Source organism: Tyto alba, unplaced genomic scaffold (genome assembly GCF_018691265.1).
Source record: "Tyto alba isolate M040663 unplaced genomic scaffold, T.alba_DEE_v4.0 Super-Scaffold_23, whole genome shotgun sequence".
In the NCBI taxonomy this organism is placed as follows: Eukaryota; Metazoa; Chordata; class Aves; order Strigiformes; family Tytonidae; genus Tyto; species Tyto alba.
In genome coordinates, this window is record NW_024881297.1 from 6,772,974 (window position 1) to 6,787,143 (window position 14,170).

A 14,170-nucleotide genomic window follows, 5' to 3' on the forward strand; every position below is an offset into this window, starting at 1 on the left:
ATAGTCACCAACCCTACCTACAGGTTTGCACACTGTATGTTAGTGATGCTGCAGGCAAACAAACCATTTCTTTACAGCAGTGTTCAGGTTCTCCCACATGGCTCTTGCATTTAATTTTCAGATACAATGATGACTTCACCTTTATGCTTTTCATGCAGAAAATAGCATCTATGTCAACAAATAAAGTGCTGATAACATTGAAAAATTTCTCCTCTTGTAAGAGAAAGAAGTGGAGAGGGCATTTTGAGGTGGAATGCTCAGCTAATGTAGAAACTCAACCTATAAATATGCTGTATTTATCACCAGTTTGTGTTTACATTAAACTTTTTTTGGTTGTGTCTTTTCACCCAGGGGTATATTGGCCATTGCTTGGAGTATGGCGGATTCAGAGCTGCTGCTAAGCTGTGGGAAGGATGCTAAAATTCTCTGCTCCAACCCTAACACGGGCGAGGTATTATATGCACACCACTTAAAATCTCTGTTCAGAGGTGGCGCAGTGTCACATGCAAAGCAGGTGTACTTAAGTATTTGCTTCCTACTGTCTTGGTCTGGGCTCAGTGTAGCTGAATTACTGTTGCAATTGCCTTTCTGCTTCTGTAAGTGTAAGAACTTTTATCTAGACCAGAGAGATTTTGTAGGTTGCTACAATAGGGGCAGATCAGTAAGAGCCACTTGAATCTGTTCCCACCCTGCACTTTTGGGCCTGGGGATACCTTTCGGAGAGGATGCAGATCCTTTTTTCAGACAACTTGAGTGTTTGCCCCTGGACCATAGGGAGGGCTCCTTGCCTACAGTGGGCAATAATCTTGGAGGACAGAGTGAGAAGTGTTTCTAGAATTCAGATGTTGGCCCAAAAGTGCAAAAGCTGTGGGGTGGTAAATGAGTTATCTGAGCTGGATCCTGTGCTGTTAAGAAGACCTTACATGTGGATGAATCATACATGTTTTTATTAAAAATAAAAAACAGTTTCCTGGAAGACAGCAAGGCAGTTATCATTTTGCTCTTTGAGTTTTTCCTAGCTTATGGTTAAATGTCTGCTGCAGTGGTGGTCTTGTCTGTTCCAGGGCAGGAGAGACTGTCTGCCCAGAGTGCAGATTTGAACTTTTCCAATTTTCCTGTGAAAACAGACTTACTTTGGAGCCTGGATATGTCTCCATGTAGTGTGTAGAGATACTCAGATTAGCTCTGGATGAGCTAACATGAATATCAGCAGCAGCTCATAGCTTGCAGTGGGACAGCACAGACATGCTCTGCCTGCGTAGTTTGTCCTGTGTGGATTAAACAGAAGATAGAAAGGGAGGAGAAGGAAATTAAGCAGCTGTGTGTGATAATCTCCCGTTTGGTGAATGTCAGGGTTTGCCCACTGTTAGTGTGTACAGTAATGGAGGCTGCTGGGGAGCAAAAAGAGCATACCAGTCTCAGGGCAGGCAGGAGAATTGTTGCTGTTGGATATGGTGCTCTGTAAAAGCTCTGATTTGTTGGACTTGTTTTTGCTGCCCAGGTGCTATATGAGTTGCCCACAAATACACAGTGGTGCTTTGATATCCAGTGGTGTCCCAGAAACCCTGCTGTCTTGTCTGCGGCTTCATTCGACGGGCGGATCAGTGTTTACTCCATCATGGGAGGAAGCACAGATGGCTTGAGGCAGAAGCAAGTTGATCAGGTATTGAAAAATGTTCAGCAAAGAATACGGACAGAAAGAGGGGGGGGAAAAAAACATGGGCTCACAGGAAGTTTTCAGTGGCTGTGTGCAGCCCTGCTTACATGAGTACCAATCTGATGCAAATAAATGCTGGTGTTTAGTTTGTTGGAGATATGTCACTTCTGTTGTTATTTTCCCCCTTTTGTTATCAAAGCTTTCATCGTCTTTTGGGAACCTTGATCCGTTTGGTACAGGACAGCCCCTCCCACCCTTGCAGCTTCCCCAGCAGACCACCCCACAGAGTGTCATTTTGCCCTTAAAGAAACCACCCAAATGGATCCGACGACCGGTGGGAGCATCATTCTCGGTAAGCAGGAGATAAGACTGGGCATGGATGGCCAGGCTTGGGGGGAGATGGTGTGGCACCTGAAAAACACTTTAGGAAGAGGAGAGTTCAGTGTTGCGCTCCACATTGGGAGAACTTCCCCTGTTTGTTGTCGTGGTGGGAGATGCTTGCAGCAGCTTCCAGACTGGGCGCTTGGGGACAGCAAGACAGCAAAAGCGTGACAGAAATGATTGGGGAAAAAGAAACAAGGAGGTGTTGTGTTGCCAACAGGTACTTTCTTCTGTTGAAAGTTTCTGAAGAAACAGGCACTTGTTTCTTTCTGATTTGGGATTAGAGATTTGCTTTTATTTCTGTTCAATACTTGCTTTGGAATAAACAAATATACATTGGGAAGCGGGGAATGGGACCAAACTGGGCAGGTATCTGAGACTTGAGTGCAGTTTGAAGCTATTAGGTGAGTCAGTGAGGTGGAGAATACTCAGGTTAGCTCTGGTCAAGGTAGCATGAGTTGCTGTAGCAGCCCAGGACTAGGCTTCTCCATGGCTGGTTGATTTGCAGAGGAGTCGGGTGAGAGGATGTCAAGGCCCTGCTTTATGTCAGAGCAAAGTCGTCTGCTTTTTGGCTCCTTTGGCTTATTTTCTAGATCCACAGGCCATTTCTTAAGCATCTCCTGAAGATCTTAGCCTGTCCACTTGAAATGAATTTCATTGCCAAAATACTGCTCAGTTTTCAGCATCTTATTGTCTGCTTATTCATGATGCGATACACAAATTAAATGCAGTTTTCTTCCATCAAAGAGAAGTTGCCTAGCCACTGGCTGGTGTTTCATTTTATAATGGTGCTTATTCCCATATTTGTCCTGGCTTTCCAGGAGCAAGCTATCAGTCCTTTTATTGGCTAGGCTTTTTGCTTTTTGTAATGTAGACATTGTCATTTATCAGACTGGCCTGTGTAAATTAACTTTGAGCTATAGAATGAAATATTATAAGCCCCTTCTAATTGTTTTTTTCTCTTGATTTCACTTCTCTCCAAATGATGACACAGCTTACTGCCCATCTCTTGGTAGGCTTTTAACTGGTAAACACCCTGCCAAGAGCAGGGCAAACATCATGCTTGACCATTTATTTAATGATGCATAGATTTCTTTGGTAATTACATTGCAATATCATGAGAGACTCTGTTTGTGCTGGATGCTGTACAGACCAACAGCTCTAATTCTCAGAATTCTCAGTTTCTAGTCAGTCTTCTACCTGAGAAAAAACAGGCGCAGGAGTAACTGTGCTCATTAATCGTATTAAAAGTGCACCCACTTATCCAGCAAGCTCCTTACACGCTTAGAAATATGGGGTGTGGAAAAAAAAAAAAAAAAAAAAAAATCAGTGAGTTGATGTCAAGAATGTTTGTCCTTTGGACAGTAAGCGTCTATACACTGTATAAAATCAAGTGCATGGTTTTCCATTGTATACTTCTATTTTTACATGCTGCATGTGTGCCTCAATTCCAGTTTGGAGGCAAGCTGGTTACGTTTGAGAATGCCAAGTCTGAGCAGCAGCAGCATCACCAGGTCTACGTGAGCCAGGTTGTTACAGAGAAGGAGCTCCTGGCCCGCTCGAACCAGCTGCAGGAGGCTGTGCAGTCTGAAGGCTTTGTCAGCTACTGCCAGAAGAAGATCGACGTGGCCCAGGCTGACTTTGAGAAAAACGTGTGGGCCTTCTTAAAGGTAACAGGATAACGGCAGTTCAGGAATTCCCCACTGACTCAGAAAGCCAGTACAGAAATGGTTTCCTCTGCGCATTATGGTGCTTCAGCAGAAGAGATGCTGGGAACCAAAAGTGTAGGCTGTGGGAATAGTGCCCGTAAGCCGGTGTTGGAGGTGGCCCACCAGAAGAGAGAGGGTCTTAGGGGCCAGGGGTGTTTGGGGTTTGTGAGAATCAGCAGAAGCCAAGGCTTGTAGGAAGGTATCCTGTGTTTTTTTTGTAACATCCCCCATCAGTATATCTTTGCATAGGGAACTGGTGAGAAGGGATAAAGCTTTGAGATAGCTCTAGATGTGCTTTTTGCTGCGTGCTATGATCATTTAGAGCTTTCCAAGTAAAGCAGATGAGCAGGTTGGTCACCTATAATAACCAGATTGAAGCCTTGCCTACCTGCTTGGGTGCCCAAGTCACTGAAAGCTTTTTCAGTTCTCTTTTATATTACACTCGATCTCCACAGTCACCAGCTGTCACGGGGAAATTTGTGCCAGTCAAGTAAAAAGCCAGTAAGGGAGAAAATGAAAAATTGTGAATTGCAATGTATTTTTTTAACTTTCGTTTTTTAAAGGTGAACTTTGAAGAAGATTCACGTGTTAAATACCTAGAGCTCTTGGGATACAGGAAGGATGATCTGAGGAAGAAGGTAAATGTGCCTGGAAGCTGTGCATGTGTTAAATGCTTTCCTGATGGATGTATCCACAGAGTACACCCTAAAATGTTGACGATGGCATGTATGGTTGTTACAATAAGGACTGGGAGCCCAGGGAGTTGTAAAGGTTCTGTGATCCCCTCGGGTTAAATTAAGGTGAAACGACACCAAATGACTGGTTAAAATGTTTTACTTGCAGTAGAAACAACTTAAACTTGGAAAAGGATAGTAGGCAGTGTGGTTGCTTACTGATAAATCTATAAGAAAGAAAATGAAAGGAAAGGAGAAAAGAGTTTGGTCACCACCTCAGGTTCCAGCGTTGTCTCAGGTCTGGAAATCATGGGTGGTGCGTACACACCCTGAAAAGTTTTCTGTTGCCTTTTAAGTTCATCTTTATCAGCTGGTTAGCATACTAGACCAAGAGAGGCAGGCATCCCTTGAACCCATTTCCATGAGAGACGAGGAAAAGGTGGAGCATGGGTTCTGCACATGCATTGAGGGGGAATGGGGTGCACCAACACCCTTGTTCAACTGAGTCAGTGGTCGTGCTTGCCCTCCCCCTTATTTTTTCCTCAGTTTTTGCTGAGGTCCATCTGGTGCTGGTTATTTATCTCTTACCAGTCCTTTAACATGAACATATGGTTTCACTCCATCCACGTTTCCCTCCTCTGAGGCTTATCTAAGGAGTTTGGCAATAGAGCCTCAAGGGAGTGAAGCCGTGCATCCTTCGATACACTCTGCACTTCCTTGGGTGGCATTCCTTAGACTAATCACAAAGGCCACAGCTTGTCAAAGTTTTCTGTGTTGGTGAATGTTTGAGGCATTAGTTCCTTACAATGGTTGAAGTACTCATTTACCTGTGGGACTGGAATAACAATTGCCAGTATCCCCAGGCTATTCGATACAATAAACATTTTTATACAACATTGTTTTTGGTGCGTTTCCCAGCAGATAGTATTTGTTAGTGCTGCAGCTCTCTTAATATCCATAATACAACTGTTACCCATGGTGCTGGGGCCGCTGTTGGAGCATGACTGACTTGAATAGCTGTGTTATTTAAGGAATTCCTTTGTTCCAAAGGACACTAGAAATCTCCCTCTGCTCTTTAAATTTTGTCTAGATAAACAACTCGTGAGTAACTTCATTATTCGTAGAGCAAGCAGTTTGCTTTGTCACGATTTTTTATTAGCTACATCATCATCTTGAAATATGGATGTTCAATTAAAATTTCAAAACAGACTTCAGAGGCGTGCCTGCATCTGACTGTTCAGTGTTGATCTGAAATTCTTACCCCTCGAGAAGCTTTGATACTCGTTGGTTCGAGCTGTTCGTGTAACTTCATGTGACATCCTACTACTGTAGCATCGTGGAATCTGATATGTTTTTATGCTTTCTGGTTGAGGAACATAAAAGCTATTTTCAGGGTTTCATTGACTACCTTGGAAAAGCTAGACTAGTCCTTGATTTTTGTGTGGAACATCATTCATTTTTACACAAAAAAAAAAGCGAAGATCAAACTTGTTTACATTTGGAAAGGCAAAATTTGGATTCTGAGGAAGCAACTTGCACATCTCTTAAGATGTGTTATAGAGCGTTCTTCCAAGTTGGAAGAAGATTCTTATCTTGGTGTTACAGGGTGATATCTGCTGTGCATGTTGGCTCTCTGTTGCTGTCAGTGCTGTACCCAGGAACTCTCTAGTATTTCTTTAGTTCTGATTCAGTAGATTTGAATGTTTGACTCATTTTCATTGTATCAAATTAATGTTTTATTTTCAAAGATTGGCTCCAGAAAAATACCATTATCATTACAATTTAAATGGTCTCCAGGGCAAGCCTGTTACGATTACAGAAAAAGTAATGTTTTTGCTAAGTCTGTCCTCAGCTTCTAAATTTTTGTTACATGAGTCAAAGGCAAACACAGCAAGGGAAATCCTGTTTTTGAAAAGCAGATAGCAATTAGAAAAATCCAGTTAAAATTTAGTAGTGATCCTGCAGAGCAGCCTCATGCAGACTGGAGCCCACTTCCACTGTTGCTCTGGGTTTGATATGCCCTGTAGATGGGGAGAAGCTGGGGAAGTGGGCCTAGCTGAATTGAGTGTCCTGAGTGGCCTGAAATGCTGGACCTACCCCATTATTTCAGCATTTGAGGAACGGATGAGGGGAGCTGCAAGGTCATGTTTTTATGTAGCTGTTTTTCAACAAAGCATTCCATGTTGAAGTTGAATCCATGCTTTTTAGAGTCAGGAAACAATAGAGGACAGCTCGTCTGGCAAGTCGTGATACCCAGATGATAAACTCACTAAATCACAACGTGTTTTTTGTGTTACTGGTAGGGTAAGGAACGTAAAAAAATGGTCACAGCTTTTAGCTTCTTGGGATAAGCTGTTAAGAACATGGTGATTTATTTTTGTCTTCTTAAAACCTGTGATTCTCATGTGCAAGTCAAATCCTGGATTTCTCCTTTCTATTGTAAACTAATGGTTAAAAAAGAAAGAGAAAACGATCTCCAGCAATTTGAGCTCAGCTTTTTGTGAAAACCTGCCTGCAAGGATAAAATAAAGCTTGCAATACTAAAAGCAATAGATAACTTTAGCAGCATTGGGAAACCCAGGCTCCTCGATGCCCAACTAATATATTCTCTACATGCATTCTAAACTCTGTACATTAAATTGGTAGGTTTGGAGGTTCTAATTAAATCATGACTCCAGATTCACATTGTAAAGCAGTAAAAGCTAGGTATTTTAACTCTTCCATACCCTGGAAAATCCGAGCCTACAGCCATATGCCTGCTGTGCTTGAAACCACAGCTTCATGACAGGCTCGCTGCTTCACAAGGATTGTCACTGCTTCATTTTCTCTAACCGGAGCAGACAGAGGGTTTTATCCTGCATGCTCTGATAATATTTTTTATTACTGTGGTTTCCAGCAGTGCTAGTGAGGTTTGAGGCTCTTGAGTCAACAGTTAAAGGTTTAAAGGCATAGAGGAGCTATTGTTTCCATCAGAGCTTGGGGTGCAGGGGGCTTAGCAGTAAATCCATTGCCAGGCTGGGAATGGAAATGGCTTTAGTTTCATGTTAACTGTTCTGCAAGCAACATATTAGCTACGTGTGCTAGTTCTGCAGTCTGAGAGATCAGTGAGAGGTCTGCCTCTCCAGAATAAAAAGGCACGCACTTAAATCTCGGTTGCTTTCTAGATTGCGTTTGCTCTGAATAAAGAGGGTCGTCCAGACGGTGACTCAGGAGGGGTAAGCAAACACATGTGTACAACTCTGTCTAGTTTTATAATGCCATGGTAATGTGCAAAGTAGGAATAATTTTTCTTTCCACTTGGTAGCTGTCCCACAGTAAGTCACAAATAACCCAGCATATGACAAGTTCCTACATTCAGTAGGATGAAGGCACTTTTTAAAAAAAGCAGCTACTTTTTTCCACTCACATATCTCCCTCTTTCCCAGGGGAGGGCTCTCAGTCACAGGTTTTTAGTTCAGGTTCTCAGTGATGTCCCTCCACCTTTCCTTTTTGCTGCCTGTGTCTTGCCCCGCTGTGACGCTTTGAGGTAGGGCAGAGCCTTGCTGCCTGGCAGCTGGTTTCAAGAGCAGCACCTTCCCCAGGCTTTAAAAAAAAAAAAGCAGGTCTGATTGTGGTTCCACAACACTTCCCTGCAAGGGTGATACAGTTCAGGCATTGCCCCTTGTAATTGCGATGGCCTGAGTCTACAATGAGGGGGACTGCATTTCTTTTTCTGCCATAGTCATTTTGGATGTCACCAGTAGTTGCCTAATGGGGAAGTGAAGTTTTGCTGCATGTTTTGAGGCAGCTGAGATGCAAACAAAGAACAAGGAAACAGAGGGCCTCTGCCGTGTTTGTTGTACTCGAGCGTATGTTGCCAATGCATTTCTGTGATTTGCAGTCTGATTCAGGCTATTGGTGGAGAGGTGGAGAGGGGGCTCTGCATTGCATAGTATTTCTTCCTCTTTTGATGGCTTTGTTTTTTTACGGCATCTTCTCTCTGCTGAAGACTCTTGCAGAATCTGATGAATCTGTGCCAAACGAGGAGGATGAAGGCCAGGCTACAGAGGAGCAGATCTTGAGAGAGGTATCTGTTGCCCTCTAGACTAACCCTGTTGACCTACTGCATATTTACTTTGTTACTATTAAGAGCTTTTCATTCTGTTGCCTTTTCCTAGTGCTGAGGTTGTATGGAAATAGAAGTTACTTAGAATGAGTAAAATGTGGGCTCTGGTTAAGTTGCTTGAGACTGTCTCATCAGCCTCAGACATATGGCTAGATTCTGGTGGCAATGAAGAATAAGCTTGTTTTGTAACAGTCCAGTTGGCACCAGACTTGGGGATGTTATTTGGCCATAATTTTCACTCTGTTTCCCTAACATGTACTAAATGATCTGCTGCCACAACTCTAATGCATTCCTTTTTTTTTTTTTCGTCCCTTCCCCTTCATCCCTTTCCTCATTCCTTTCTTCCTTCTCTCTGGTTGATTATCGCCAAGGTGTTAGCTTATTGCTACCCTGTGTCAAGGTGTAACCCTTTGCAGAGATGCAGCTGTGGTACTGGGGGAGAGGGGGAACGTTTGTTCTCTACATTGCTCCCACCAACACCACAGTGCCATCCATCTCCTTTGCACCTAAACAGCGAGTGTCAAGGCTTTGGTAGCTAGCTGCCTTACAAATGTCTGTTGCAACAGTTCAGCCAGATTTATCACGGGCAGTTTGTGCTCCACCACATCTGCCTTTGGGATTTTTCTTCATTTCCATTCATTTGAGCAGCACTGTTTTCAGCCCTGTGTTTTAAATACAGGGACAGTTCTATAATTAGAAACTAAGAACCTCTGCCATGTGAGGTTAATAGCACTGAAAATGCTAGTATCACTGTGTGAACAGGCCAGCTTCGTTCTCTCCCATTTTCTCAGTCTCTCTTTTGGGTTAGAGTTTGAGCAGTTAGCTCAAAACTACCTATGCTCCCTGTGCTCAGACCTATGCTTGGTGACTGGTAGTCTGAAGGTCTGTCTTTAACTTGTAATGCAAGAGTCATGTTTTCTTTAAATGTGTGTGTATATTCCAAGTGTTTACATAATCTCAAAAATTATGTTTTTCCTTGCTCTTAGAGGGTAAAGGACCATAAGCAAGAAACTGAAGATTTAGGATCTGCTAAGATGACATTTAACATCTCTGTTAATGGAGGTAACCTTGATACTGATTTCACTGTATGTGCTGATATGTATAAATACTGATGTTGGTACTGCTGTCCCCATGAGAAGGCAATTTCTGCACAGATTGTGAAGGATTATTGTGACCTCTCCATTCATTTTACAGCAGTCTTGAGGCACTTGAAAATACAACTGCTTTAGGGGGAAGCATTTGTATACCCCGTTGCTGAAATGCAGCTGCTCTGAGTGATTTCTGATATACAAGAACACACCTGATCAGGCATGAAGTCCTCATGTCACTGTTTCTACAGAAATTCCCAGGGGATCTTAAATAACACAGAAGGCACTGACCCCTGTCTGGGTTTGATTTTGTTTCTGGCACTGTGTGCAGGGTAGTTGCTTCAGAGGTCATTTAGACCTCTAGCATCTTGCCCTGCAGCAAGGGAAGTGATGCTTGATAGTGCCCCACCTGGTGCAGCTGTGACGGCAGTGTGCTTGAGACTGGAGGTGAACTTGAGCACCCCTGTAAGTACCTGCCTGGAGCAGGCTGTTTTGCAGAGAGCTTTGCCCAGTGTTGTACAGTTGGGCAGAATCACCCGCTGTTGCGTATTTAAGTGACTTTTGTGCCATCATTTGAAAATGCACTTCTCTCTTGTTGCAGATGTGGATGGTTTGATTACCCAGGCTTTGCTGACGGGTAACTTTGAGAGCGCGGTAGATCTCTGCTTGCACGATAACCGTATGGCTGATGCCATTATCTTGGCCATCTCAGGCGGACAAGAGCTGCTTTCTAGGACACAGGAGAAGTACTTTGCTAAGATGCAGAGCAAAATTACCAGGGTATGTTTTTTCAGTTAAGCAACAGCATGCATGTAGGCCTTTGGCGACTCGCTTTTTCACTGTAAAAGTTTTCTTGCCATTTCATAGGTTTATTTCTGTGAGAAGCTAATAAATATTCAAGTCATCCGGAAGGTCTCAGAGCAGAAGGATTTCTGTTATTCTTTTTAATGCATTGATAAGGAGAGAAGCAGCACGCTACCTGGCTATCAGTACATGAGAAGAGTATTTTCTACTTTGGCTCCAGTGTCTCTGAGTTGCATACGTACTAGTAGATTGTCACTGATAAATATCCTAAGCAGCACACATTTCAGTCTGTTACCTTGTCACTTTTTTCAAGAGGTGCACGTGATTGGAGCTCAGTGCCAGCAGCATTATGTTGATTTCTACCTGTGATCAGTCTTAACAGATTTTGCTGATGCTTTGTTTCACTGCATGCACAGAAGAGAGCTAAGTACACCCAGGGTAGATCAATCACCCTTTGTCTAGGAGACAGCATGTTATGGCCAGCTGGTTATTACTCTTTTCAGCTTTTTGCAATGCTAAGGATTGTTGGTGCTGCTCGTTTAAATCTTTCTTCTTTACTACTGACAAGAGAAAGTAGGCACAGGGGAATGAAACAGGAGAAGCGGCCTTAAAAGAGCATAGGGCAATTGGTTTGACAAGGATGGCCGCTTTCAGGGAAGGGGTGCAAGTTGCTTATGGTCACTTTTTAGCTCAAAGAAGGGAGCTTTATACAGTAGCAGGAGGCAGCCTATTAAATGGGCATGTGCTGAAGTGCTTTCCTGGAGCAGGGCTGAAGGCTGCAGAGCACAGTCACTCGGGGAATGAGGGCACACAAGCACCACAGGCTAGGGATCTGTAAGTGGGATTTTGCTGGTCATCACCAGTGATCCAGTTTGAGATAAAAACAACTTGCTTTTCTAGTAGTAGATAAGTGAAAAGAGGAAAATGTCAAGTATTAAGACTCAGCAGGATTTCTTCCCCAGTTTCTCTCCTGCCTGTGGCCTGATCAGACAAGAGAGAATTTTGTAGTGCATGGAAAATTTCCTCACTGTAGTTGATCCTTTGGGAAAAAAGTATATTTATGGAGAGCTGACCAGTTATCTGTACCTGTGCTAACAAGTGAGTGTTGACCTTGTTAGGGCCTTGCATTTGTTGTCTGGGTGTGGGTTTGGTTTTGTTTTTTTTTTTTTCTGGTCCCAAACTGCACACTTACTGCTTGTTCAGCTGTTTCTGAGCTTGAACTCTTGGCGTGACAAGGGCTTTGTTCCCTAAATATCAGCAAAGCTGCCAAGTCTGTCTTTTGTCTTAAAGAAAATAACTGGAGGCAGAGTTTGAGATGGAAGAAACTGGAGGGCTTGTGGACAGGCAGCCTGGGTGCAGGGTAGGGATACTGCAGGCCAGCTCAGGTTGATATTGCTGCCAATTTGCTTCTTCCTTCAAGCAGCCTTTTCACCTGCCCCTCCCCAGTCACCCTGAGGCCGAGAGCTTAAAGCCAAATTAAACAGTTTGACAAAACAAAATTCATAGCCCTTGCTGGGCATTTTACAGAAGATTTTTATAGCTAAATACTTGGTATGTTATCTTTGTCTGCAAAAGCAGTGCTGAAAACCATCTGCAGCAATCCCAGCTTGTGGAGATTTGTGCCTTCTTTTCTTGCACATTTTGTAGCAAAAATAATTGAGCTGTCTGTGTTATCTGAGCTTGTTTTGTGATTTTTTTTTTTTTTTCACTGAACTCTTTTTGAAGTAAAATGTACTCGTGTGCAGCTGTTGAATTTCAGTGCAGTATCTGCTGTGACCCTGGATACAGTGGGGGTGCGTACATTTGAATACATGTATAGAATAGACAAATTACGCTGTGTCCTAAAAAACAAAGGAAATCCTACCAAGATCTCAACTGTGGTCTCTCTCCTTCTGGTCTAGCTCATCACTGCAGTGGTAACAAAGAACTGGAAAGAGATTGTGCAGTCATGCGACCTGCAGAATTGGCGAGAGGCTTTGGCTGCTGTGCTCACGTACGCTGGGCCAGATGAGTTTGCAGGCCTTTGTGGTAAGGACACTTTACAGACTGGATGTCATTTATTCCACTTAGAGCAAAACTGCACTTTGCCATAGTTGTTTTACTTCCATTAAACTATCGTCATGCTTCACTTGCTGCTTTGATGGTTAATATAGTTCTTCAGTCCTGTTGCAGATGAGGAGAGGAACCTCTGGGGTGCTGTGTTCCCGGTTTGTTCCTTGATTTTCTGAGCACAAAACTGAGACCCCTGCGAGCAGCTGTGTCCTGGCATTGCCTGTATAGTGCTGGTCTTTTACCCGTTTCTAGATGGGTAATGGTGATGTTGATGTGACAGGTGTCTCAGCTAAGGGACCAGTGTCTTGGAGTGTTTGTGTGTGGGACATGAGTGGAAATATTTCAGGGAAGTGCTTCACTCGTCTTTCCCAAGAGCAATTTTGATATCTTTCACAGGCAGTGAGCTTGCCTGCCCTCATGTGTGCTGCATGGCAGAGAACTGGATGGGTTTACCCCATAGGGAAGTTATATTGCCAACAGCTGTGTGCCTGACACCCCTGTGCCCCTCAGATGCCAGCCATGGGGAGCTATACAACTTACTTCAGCAAACGTCAGCCCAGAGCAGTATCACAGCTTTGTTGCTCGCAGTTCCCTGGCTGGTTGCACACTCGGGTTGTGCTCCTGAAATGAGGGACTGCAAAACGTGGGTGTTGGAGGGGAGGATTGAACCCTGGCTTCTTGTCCTTCGTCATGTTGGCAGATGGGCCGTCCCCTCTGACGTGTCTCAGGTTTGCAGGCATTTGACAAGTCCTGGCTGCCATGAGATTAACAGTCTCTGAAGCACCTCGGGCTCCTGTGAGATAATCTGTGCTGGACACCAGAGTATGTCCTTACCAAAGGAGCCCAGAGGCAATATCCCTTCTCACTGTGCTGAGCAGGCACACAACAGGCGTTTCGGGCTTCCCCAGCCCCAGCAGTGATGGAGGGATCACCAGAGTGATTCATCAGCATCTTCTTTGTTCCTCTTTTTCCTTAGACCTCCTGGGTAACAGGCTGGAGAGCGAGGGGGACAGCATTCTGCAGGCACAGGCTTGTCTCTGTTACATTTGTGCCGGCAATGTGGAAAAACTCGTTGCTTGTTGGACCAAAGCTCAGGATGGAAACAGCCCCTTGTCCCTTCAGGTTGGTAATTCTGTTAAGAAAGATTTTAGAAGTAACACACTGCAATCATTTGGCACTTAAATGATTTAGTGTAGAGCTTTGATGCTGTCTGACAGCTGTGCGTATCTCAGGATGCAAACCTTTTCCTTCTGGAAGGGGCAGCTTCCATAGGAATAACACAGAAATACGATACTGGAAAGTGTGTTGTGAAGTATGATGGCCCACGTGTCTCCTCTGTTCTTTGGGTAGTCCTGCTAATATGCTTCTTGTGTAAAAAGGTAGTTGTAGGGCTTAGAGTGTTTTGGTAAAGAAGGGGCCTTGACTGCTTTTATCTTTTGCAGCAGGGGAACACTTGAACGTTTTGCTTTTGGAGGAGATGGCTTGGATGTTCAGGGGAATAAATCTAATAAATTAGAGTTAAATATGGAGAGAAAACTGGGAAGGTTCTCATGAGAGTTTTGTCTAGGTGGTTGCACACACAGGGTTCGGTTTCCAGCAGTGAAATAAATTGCATATAGCAAACATTTGGGGGTGATAGGATTGATGATAGTGAGATGAAGCAATTACGGAATAATTTGGTTTATAGTATAATCTTAGTT

General features: G+C 43.7%; 1 protein-coding gene across 9 annotated transcripts in view; it reads left to right on the forward strand.

Moving 5' to 3' along the window:
• SEC31A (SEC31 homolog A, COPII coat complex component) overlaps nt 1–14,170 on the forward strand; it is a 45,410-nt gene that overhangs the window by 10,921 nt on the left and 20,319 nt on the right. For all 9 annotated transcript variants that reach the window (XM_042796435.1, XM_042796437.1, XM_042796438.1 and 6 more), the window contains exons 9-19: nt 352–451; nt 1,502–1,663; nt 1,857–2,009; nt 3,493–3,708; nt 4,311–4,385; nt 7,586–7,636; nt 8,410–8,487; nt 9,513–9,588; nt 10,216–10,394; nt 12,320–12,446; nt 13,447–13,592. In XM_042796435.1, the coding sequence (XP_042652369.1) occupies nt 352–451; nt 1,502–1,663; nt 1,857–2,009; nt 3,493–3,708; nt 4,311–4,385; nt 7,586–7,636; nt 8,410–8,487; nt 9,513–9,588; nt 10,216–10,394; nt 12,320–12,446; nt 13,447–13,592 (1,363 nt within the window). The remainder of the gene's footprint in view (nt 1–351; nt 452–1,501; nt 1,664–1,856; nt 2,010–3,492; nt 3,709–4,310; nt 4,386–7,585; nt 7,637–8,409; nt 8,488–9,512; nt 9,589–10,215; nt 10,395–12,319; nt 12,447–13,446; nt 13,593–14,170) is intronic.